At 40.2% G+C, this 10,214-nt stretch overlaps 1 protein-coding gene and 1 long non-coding RNA gene across 6 annotated transcripts in view; one reads left to right on the forward strand and one right to left on the reverse strand.

Annotated features, from left to right (window-relative positions):
* Positions 1–4,876: 4,876 nt before the first annotated feature.
* On the reverse strand, positions 4,877–9,238 carry LOC105269480 (probable inactive tRNA-specific adenosine deaminase-like protein 3). The gene is made up of 2 exons (XM_011309773.1): positions 8,843–9,238; positions 4,877–6,832 (listed from the first exon to the last, which is right to left on the reverse strand). Exon 2 carries the CDS (start codon positions 6,814–6,816, stop codon positions 5,671–5,673), a length of 1,146 nt encoding a protein of 381 aa, XP_011308075.1. The 5' UTR covers positions 6,817–6,832; positions 8,843–9,238; the 3' UTR covers positions 4,877–5,670.
* Positions 8,175–10,214, forward strand: part of LOC105269478 (uncharacterized) — an 8,239-nt gene continuing 6,199 nt past the window's right edge. The window contains exons 1-3 of one of the 5 annotated variants that reach the window (XR_892446.1): positions 8,175–8,329; positions 8,821–8,926; positions 9,529–9,734. This is a non-coding gene — a long non-coding RNA (uncharacterized lncRNA). The other 4 variants (XR_892447.1, XR_892449.1, XR_892450.1 and 1 more) reach the window with 4 other exon arrangements.

Consider the following 10,214-nt stretch of genomic DNA (forward strand, 5'->3'; position numbering starts at 1 on the left):
TGTCATGGGCCTTTGATGCTGCTGGATTATTGGTTGTTGTAGCGCTGTTATTGTTATTGTTGCTGTCAGGCTCAGCTGGCAAGCCCATACCACTCTGCGGCCCATTGATATTTCTCTGTGTCACGTGATTTAGACTGAAGCAGAATAAAACGGAAATTAGTGCATCGTAAACGCGATTACCATACGACGAGATAACCGCGATAAACTCGGATTACAGTAGACTAAATATCGACGGCGATGTTGAACCAGTGAATTCCAATGGGCCCCTCATCATCCTCCTCTACATAAACGAATGAGTGAGCCACTCGTGCTAAACGGTTTCGCCAGTCAAATACGCATGATCAAAGTTTGTTAGATTCAAGGATTGCGGGATATGTGGGGGGGAATGATAATGCGAGGAATTGATAGCGTTAACCAGCGATAAGAGACCAAACAGGCCCACTAAGTCGAGATTAATTTTCTCATGCTCATGCATCTCTGTTTACACAATCCTAATATTCTTTGGATTATCGCTTCTCTTCCGGATACTGCTTGTGAAACTATTCCATTATGTCATTGATCTTAGTGCTCACTCGGTTGTTCTGTCGTTGAAGATGATAAGATTATGAGATAATTAAGGTTCATGAAAGTTCGCCAGCAACTGTGTGAAACGAGTTGATTTCCAGGGATTAGATGGTGGGAAATTGCGATTAATGACTCACTTTGGATTGTTGGCTTGATTTTCCGGAGAAGGGGCTTCCTGCTTGAAGACTATCAGCGAGGGTAATTCCAGCAGAGCCTCACTGAAACAACTCTGCATTTACATACATCGTACGCGCCATCCAAGTTCAATTTAGCAGCGAAGAAATAAAACTAGTTGAATCACCTAATTCAGTTCACGTTTTCCAGAATTTTCCAAATATCTCGGAATCCGGTAGAAATCCATAAATCATTGTCGGAAACTTTTTTGTAGATCTCAATCATTTCTGCAAAAAAGGTCCTCACAATAATTGTGATAGGAGCTCCCAATTCTGAGATATTTATTTATTACTGATCGGAGAAACATCCACTGGGGATAATCGTGTTTTAACGCTTCGCTACTGAACTAGTTAGTGAACCCATTAGATAATTACTGATTCAATCACTTGTGACGACTGTACCTTGATTTTACGAGTAGCATTATTCCCAATGTGTGAATATGAATGGGGAATTAGAGTACTTATAATGACAGAGGATGCGTCTCTTGCCTATCGATAGAAATACCAGTTCGTTGAGGTGTTAAGTGCCAGTGTATTACACTCCTCCCACGAGGTACTATACCCAAGCAAATTAGTGTGTTCTGAACCACTGCGAACCGGATATTAAAGTAGGCTTCCCCATCACATCCGTTCCCCCCCACTCTCGTAATTCCTCAATATTAATTAGCTCTAAATCTCCGGGAAATATTTATTTTTCGACGAATTGCACCGTGAGACCGATTTTCGATTCATTATTATGTAAAATGGGATTGGATGAATGGGATTGCGTTGTGATATCCCCATGTTCATTGTTGGATCACACCTCAGCGTGGTATTAAGATACTCCATGAACTCACGATCGATATCTCACCGGAGATCATGATGGAACTCACCTTATATCGTAAGACTCAACGGCATTAGCGAGATCATTGGCAGCCATAGCTGACAGTGCATTATCGAAATCAGCCACCAAGTCTTCAGCGAGTTCCTCGACCTGTAGTGATGGCCACTGGGCGGAGCCATTGCTCCTAATTGATCCTGAAAAAAAAAATCGAATTACTCATTAAAATTGGGCGAAAATGCCCCACCATTGACTAGACCGTGTTCTCATTGGACGTAGGAAGATGAAAAAATTTCATTCAGTCCTTCGCAATGCACACGTGATTGTTCTTCCGGAAATTAACAATTGACCCGTCCCAGGTCCGAGAGCTTGAAAGCTGAGGACTGGCCTTGGGGGACAATCAGACAAAATTTTCTTACTGAAAAATTATCACTCATTCATTCCCTCATTCCCCTCGGGCGACGTTTTGTGATAAAGAAAAAATTACCATCTTTCCTTGCATGCTTTCGGTCTAATTCTCCAATTGACTGGTTCGCCTCGGTGGACCGACGTTTCAGCCCGTTGGATGATTGATTGAAGCTCTGAACCGACGTCGGCGAATTACCGCGTGATCCGCCGGTTGAGGGCAGCTGATCGTCAGCGTCCGGTGAATTTTTCGGTGATTCACGCTTACCGTGCCACAATATGTCACTTTCTGACACGTGATAACCCATTGACACCTGTCACGAATGAAAAATCAATTGACTGCCTTCTATTTGGGAATTGTTTAAATTATTCCTCTCCTTTTCATGATAACGAGACAATTAATAAAAAAATCACTCCCTTTGTCTTTCTGACAGATTTTTTTTCCAATTGAATTGAATAACTTTTATCAATTTATTTTAGATCATAAAGAATCATTCGAATTTTCTGGGGAATAACGAAATTTAATTAATAGAATTTCGCAGAATTTTATTTCGTATGGCTTTCCGGAGAGTGGATGAAATTTAATAATTGAAGAGGACTCGAAAAAAAATGGTGATGAATTGATTCGGGACTTTAATTGAATGGGGAACGTACTTGTTGAGTGATGACGTCGCGACCCTCGTGGCGAACGGGAGATAATCGTTGATAGGGTGGAGATGGCGAGTGACCCAGCCACACGGTACCATTCAGCGTCTCTGTGCTGGCCTCCATCATAACTTGCAATTCCATTCGAAAATATTCCAAACGAATTCCTTTTCTCCTTCGATTTACCCGACTCTCCAAACCAATGTCTTCAAATATTCAACCCAATTTATTCCAATTTCCGGGATTTAAGAAAATTACTGTCGTGCAATTTTAATCGACAACGAGAACTAAGTGTTCTGTCGTATCGAGAATCCAAAGTCCATGATCAGTTGCTCGTTATGTTCTCTTTGTGCTTTTGCCTGATCCGCAATTTTCGCTTCACCAACGATCTCTCAAAATTTTTACAAACTTCTACATCAAGGCTTCTATATATCACTAAATAATGAAAAATCCTCTATCGATATCTCCTGGTCAACAAATAAGAGTCACTCTTTAATTTCGTCAACTTCTGGAGGGACAAGGGCACACACACGTACGTGCGCTTAAATTAATATTCCTCTGCTTGAAATCAAATTTTTTTTTGACAGAAAAAAAATATGGATATTGCAAAATCTTGCTGCTACTTTAAACTCGTGGTGTTTTTTTTTTCTTCTTCTTTTTCTAATGAAAACAGGGGAAACTGTCAAGCGACTACGTGGCTCCCTTGTATCAAATAATCCTTAAAACATGACAAAGAAACTGTTGTACAATTTCTTGATACCGGTGGTTTCGCGCTGTCGATGTGTCTCCAATAATGCGCAACCCCGGGATTTCAGTGATAGAAAACGGGAAAAAACGACGAATGCCTCTTTGAACACCATTGCAATGCCTCGGTTGAAAGGCATTTTGCCGTGATTGATCGTGTCTATAATTTGTTTTCCAATTTACACAGCTCCCTTCTTGTAATTATTATTCCTTTCCCCCGAGTAATGCACTTTCTCCCGAAAGTCCTCGCTTCACTGATCAATCCAACAGATTTAAACTCCACAAAACGTAAAAACCCTTAATTTTCCATTCAACCTGTCTGCCTGTGCCACGTGCAGCCGTTGAAATTATCCGCAATATCCACGCGTGCTGTCAAGTGCCAGAAGTTGAAACTCAAGTGTTTATTTTAAAAAAAACCATCGACCTCTGCGATTATTCACCAATTGTCCACTGCGTTAATATTCCTCGTTAAATCTTCAGAAAATCCGCCACTGAATATCTACAGACTATGACTCACACACTGATTAGTGTCCTGATTGGCGTCGGAGGCCTTTTCATGCCACGTAGTCATAACATTTTCAAAATTCTCCTCTCCATGACTGAATGACAATGCTTCACCGATAATCACTCGAGTAATCCAGTCCTTTGGTTCTCGTTATCACCAACGAATCATCAACCAATCAACAGCGCTGAGTCTTGATAATTCCCCGATGAAATCCAGTGAAAGTGAAAATTACGGCGTTGGCAGCGTTCCCTAAAATGTCAGTGATGAGCTGTCAAACAATAAGAGCCAGCAAAACTGGGCCATTCGAGCAATGTAGGAAGGCTAAGAGCTTCCTTCACTTATTTCCTCGTTATCCAACAACAGACTGGCCCCGAGAAGTTCCGAGTGATCGAGAAATTAATCTGACACAGAGAGGAATTAAAATCCATATAAAAAAATCAAAATGCTGTGTCACCTTTTATTTGAATGGAGTGAGAACGAAATTATATGGAAAAATTTCAGCGATCTTTCGTCTCTTCCAATGGCAAACAGGAAGATGAAGAGCCGTGATGATCAACTATACGATCAAGCGCTTTTCGTACGAATGACACTCTGCTGAGAGTAAAACGTTGACGCTTGATTGTTCATTCCAATATGTATGTGTAACACACTGAGTAACGCACAATAGCCAAGGCAACAGGGACGAGGAGAGATGGAGTTTGAATTTGTCTAAATGACGACAAAGATGATGAAGAAGCCGGAGATTTTGTAATGGCGCAGTCGTTTTGTATCTCAGATGTCAGGGGGATCAACCGTCTGGCCAATAAGAGTGAGTTTCTTCTTGTCCATCAATTGGTACCACTCAAGAAGCTACTGGGAACCCCCCGCCCCATGGGAATGGCAACACATGTATACAATATCGTTGAGCCCTTTTTACAAGGTAATTCGTGAATATCCTACTGCTCAATTCCAGCTCATTAGTCGGAGGGGAGCCAAAAACAGTTAAATCTGCAAGCAGAAAGAATGATTCATGTTGAAAAATAAAAATTTATTAATCACCGTTCAATTTTATTCAAATACAAATTTCCATTGATGTACATTAATATTGACAATAACTTCCTTAAATATTATCCCGGTTATTTTTTAAGACAAATCTCCACGTGTTGCATTGCGACAATTGGTGTCAATCACTTGGGGTCGATTACGTACGCTATTCGCTTGAATGCCAATAGCTCGTTTAGAGATCTCTGCCACGCGTGGAAACATGGGCATTTATCCTCTGGACCAAGTGCAGACCATCAATGTCACTTGGAATAATGATACTTGTATCGGTATTTACGGGGAAATTAGAGACAATCGTTATTCTCGATCTGTTGTAAACGGAAATCACGGAATGGGGGGTCGGAACAGGTCTTTTGTACTTTAGTTTCAATCCATTCTGATGACACTCAAAGGTAATTTTCGTTGACATTGAATACACGGATGAGATAATCGGTGGATTTTTATTAATCCCATTTATTCCCTGATACTCCATGATTGAGTGACATCGTGACTTTGAGATTAAGTCATTAGGAAAGTTTTGATTTTCTTTAACAAATGATTTTCACATAAAGAGACGAAAGATAACAAGTGGATTAATCGGACAGTTGTTTCTCGATAAATATCTCCGAATCAACGAGACATATTAAAATTATCATAAAGCCCTTTCTTGTAGCTGTAAAGCGGGGCTACAAAAGAGGTCCTCATGACACTTCCCGTATCTCTCTCCGGTTCTCAGATAATCAACTTGTTACCTTTTACGTATTATCATAAATTTCATTATCCCCTCCCTTCGATTAATGCCCAACAACCGAAAGGCTCTCAGCAGTCTTGATACAATCATCCTCAAGAACCCCCGCCCATACTTTGTACCGATGATTTAGCCCCGGGAGGGTATGCAGTAGAGCCCTGGAGCCAAGAACCCCGGAGGCGTCATTAGATGCCCCATAAAATATCGTGGAAACTCTGGAATGCAGAAGAGCCATTGCGCAGAGAGGACACGGTTCCTTCAGGAGAAAGATCCAGTAATTAGTGCACAAGTATGGACACTTGCGCTCGTCCTCCTGTGATTTTTCCTTGACCTCTGGAGCGACTGAGTCCCTGAACTGAGGGATGACGATTGATTCCAGGGAGTCGGGATAGAGGATTGGAAGATTGGACGGACATTCTCGTTTTCTGTCGGTCGCAGTCCCTTCGGAGAATAATTTCCAGGCACCGCCACCTCTGATTCTGGCCACCAGGTCCACCGCCAGCATCGCAGCGTGCCACATTGGATGCTCATTGACCCTAGCAGTGCTCACAGCTAATATTCTACTCGTCCCCTCGTCATCGGGATCCAGAATAACTGCTGAACCATTACAACGTACATTACCAATTGCTGAGCTCTTGGCAGCCGCGATGCAGACTCTCATGCAGGACTCTATGACCCCCAGTTGTTTGGAATCGAAGAAATTCCCATTGATGATCACCTCGATCGATGAGTCAGGGTGGAAATTCACTGGCCAGGTTTGAGAGGTCTTCGAGAATTGGGCTCTGGTACGTGGTGATCTCTCAGGGACACTAACAATGTCGAAATCATCTCTGAAAATATTCAAATTGAAGCCCCTCTCGATCAGATACGTCTTGAGCTCGTCCGCAGATGCGAATGACGGACCTGACGCTTTTCCTGGATTGCCTGGTTTTTTCACCAGGGCTAGGAATAATCGGTTCCCTGAGCATCGCTTCAGGTGACCACATCCTGGAAGAATACTCGTTATTGATTTCAACGCAACGGCGATGTCCTTCTTGTGCCTCAAAACACCGACGAATGCCTCTCGTAGTGCCACATCATCAACGAATTCCTTTCCAACAATTGCCCTCGGTGTAACATTTGTCAGGGAATTCTGTATATCATCATCACGAACCAGCAGTCGAGGCTTCTTCTCCAATATCTCCGTCGACATTTCTTTCCCTGTAAACCTGAAAAGACGTTCCCTTCACTCTCTCATCCATCTCTCATTTATATTACCGGTGCATTTTAAATAGGATAATTTTGTTTATAACTGCATCGTCAGTTGTCAATCGCTTTCCATTTGACGGACACAATTTTCTGCTCTTTCTTTTTTTTTATCGCGGTGTAGAATCGAATTATTGGTGTCAATTTGGGTTACGGTCAGATCGTTTGAAGGGGCTGTGCGCCAATTAATGAAGCTATAAACTTGAAAACAACTACTTAAACATCAAATGCAGAATTCAATTGCAAAGCTTAATTCGCAGCTTAATAAAACGATAACTGCAGTCGAAATCTCAAATAGAGATGAATAACTCACGAGGAAGAGGCACCCTGGGAAAATTTGTTGTCGAGGTAATTGGGTAATAATTCTTGCTGAAATATTTCGCGAATTTCGATAGGAACCACGGGGGTTCCATTATCTTGCGCATTATCCGTTTGTCACTTGACCCGCGAGATTTGAAAAGCGCGCGGTACGATAGGAAATGGTTAAACACATGTGGTATCTAGTTCGAGAAAATATCTATCGACGCTTACGTAATGCGAATTAACACTGAGAATGAGAAATACTGGGGGATATTACAATGTCACCGAGAAAATGTAATTTTATATCTAGCTTCCACGTGTTGACGAATTTAGATTAAAAATTCGGAGTAAACGTAAAAGATAATTGGGAAAACGGATCGTTTTGATTTTGTGATTTCCGGCGCTCAGACATTATTTAATTGGTGGTATTTAATTGATTAAAAAAAATTCATTAGGTTCATTATGATATCAAAATATTTCACACGTAAAATTAAGAAAAATAATTCCAATGTTAAGTAAAATTTAATATTATCTCCACACTTTTTATATTCCTTGATGTAATTTATCGGAATCCGAAATATTACTTAAACGTAATAATGACGAGAAAAATTTGTATTCCGTTGTAATGTAATTGACGTGTAGATGAGTAATTTTCTTAATGAGTAATTTTCTTAATGAGATAGACTGACGTAAAAACTTGAATTTTTTTTCAGAAATTCAAAAAGTGAAATTAACGCAGGAAACTATTCTTTCCCTGTGTAATGACACTTTCGATAAAACGACTACACGCGTCGGCTTAATTTATTTATAATATCAAGTGTAATGAAGAATTGAAAAAAAAAAAACGGTATTGAGAGCATTTTTGTTATTCTAATTGACATCGAGCCCTTGGGCTTTTCCACAAAAATCCCACGTTACACATTCCTCGAACGATTGTTTGTCGAGTAAATATTGCTCCAATTGTTCCACAGATAATCCGAGATATAAAAAGTCTGGATTAAGATGGACTATATAGAGTATATGGAGGCTTGTAAATTGCTCTGAAATTATTCAACCAGCATTCGAGAAACGTGGACGTTGTAATTTTTGTTTAAATAAATATTGTTATATGTCCTTGGAAATACTTAGTAGATTTTGTTAAGGGAAATTGATGAAGCTAGGTACTATTGAGAATTGATTTATTCTAATATTGAAATTCCGAATTTGGGAGATGTTACACGTTGCAAAGAAGTTTTAGATTTTTTTTTGGACAGTTGTTTCTAAGGACATCAAGGTATGCCAAACATCAGACGTTTCGAAAGTAATGAAGGTCTGTGTAATTATTCTAGCAGGCGTAAATGACGGTTGAGCTTTAATTGCTTTATTACTATTTTTGGGTAATCCCGGAATTGTCCACTCCGGAAATTTAATATTGAGGTCAGGTAAATAGGGATATTTTATTCCTGAGGGGTAGAGATTATTGTGGGTATGAAAAAATATTTTATCCACATAAAAATCATGGGAGCGTCGACGACAGGTGGCAGGACTGTACGTAACCTATTCCCCTCGTGATAAAGACCTATGGAGTTTATTTATCTAGGGCAATGAGTAAAAAATAAATGCAAAAACCAATGACACCTCAACGTTAATATCGACTTATCCTATTTTTCAGATGATTCGTGGTTATTTTCTACCTTCTTGGGTGGATGATGTCGTTGATGTATCAGGACGTATTTGTCAAACAACACAGAACACTTGGAACTGGTATTACACGTTAAGTGAGTGCATAAAGTTGTAAACACTCTCGTTTTTACTCCGTTTTCGTGGTGTTGGCGCAAGGGTGGGATAGCTATTGTTTATGTGAATTGTTGATTGTTCAATGGTGATGGTACAATGAGACAGATGGGAATTGTGCACCTAGGGGCTTTTGAGACTGAGGTTTATCGGATTGGAAATTGTTGGGAAGAAAAATGAGATAACGGTTACCAGTGACTAGGGGCGGGGCGTCAATCAATGGAGTGGGGGATATGAGGGGAGATATCACATTTACATGTATTAATTTACTATCGAAAATGGATGAGTCGATTGGTGTGAGGAAATTTTTTTTATTGTTATTTCGGGGTTTGGTTCGTTGTCTGAATTTTTTGACAATCGGGATGACAGGGGTGGGACTTCTTGGAGGCGCTGAAGGCGACTTGGGCACGTGGACATTCAGATAACCTATTCCAATCCTATTCTCATTTTTTATATAATTTTTCATTTGATAAACTGTCGACGAATCTGTCACACTGTCACGCTTTTTTCTTATTAGTTTATAGTCGTCTTAGGTTATTTGAATTTAGAACTGATTTAATTTGGACATTTTCAATTGTGATTTCAGGCAGGATAGGAGAGGATTGCTTGTAGGGATTGAAGGGGCTTGCTAGGAATGGAGCAAAGCAGAGAGGATTGACTAAAGTAGAGGCTCAGTTCCGGGGGTTCGAGTGACCCCAGCTGCATCGTAGTACTGCACCCCAAGAGAGGGAGGGCGCCACACGCAATGTTGAGGTGTCTATCAAGTCGACGGGGTGAATTTTATTTTCTGCTGTACGAATGCTTTTTGTTTTTCATTTGTTTAACTGAAATTTAGCCGACTGTTGAACGAGCGGAAGGGGGAAGCCACATTTTGTGGAATTTCAAATGAAAAAAATTATTCAATATATTGAAGATATACTACTAATGAAATTAAATTAATGTAATGAATGTGTTGTCTAACGGGCAACGTACTTGGCTGGCACACGAACAGCTAGGGTTCGATTCCGCCATCATTCATTTTTTTTTTTCAAAATAATTCCAATTTTTTTTTTTTTGTAAATGGCTAATGGCTACTTTCTCGACGTTCATGTTCCCCTGATACTTTTTCGAAAATTTAGAATTTTCAGATTTCAGTGAATAGCTCCTCGATTGTCATATTACCCTGATAGTTTTTCAAAAAATTCGAATTTTTCACCACTCGGTAACTTTTGTGCCCCCATGTGACCCTTAATCAAGTCCAATTAAGCCTTAACCAAATCCACTAACCCTTAA

Source organism: Fopius arisanus, unplaced genomic scaffold (assembly GCF_000806365.1).
Source record: "Fopius arisanus strain USDA-PBARC FA_bdor unplaced genomic scaffold, ASM80636v1 scaffold00070, whole genome shotgun sequence".
Lineage (NCBI taxonomy): Eukaryota > Metazoa > Arthropoda > Insecta > Hymenoptera > Braconidae > Fopius > Fopius arisanus.

Excerpts from the sequence above, each read along its gene's own strand:
- LOC105269480 (XM_011309773.1), bottom strand. The coding sequence starts at position 6,816 with ATGTCGACGGAGATATTGGAGAAGAAGCCTCGACTGCTGGTTCGTGAT.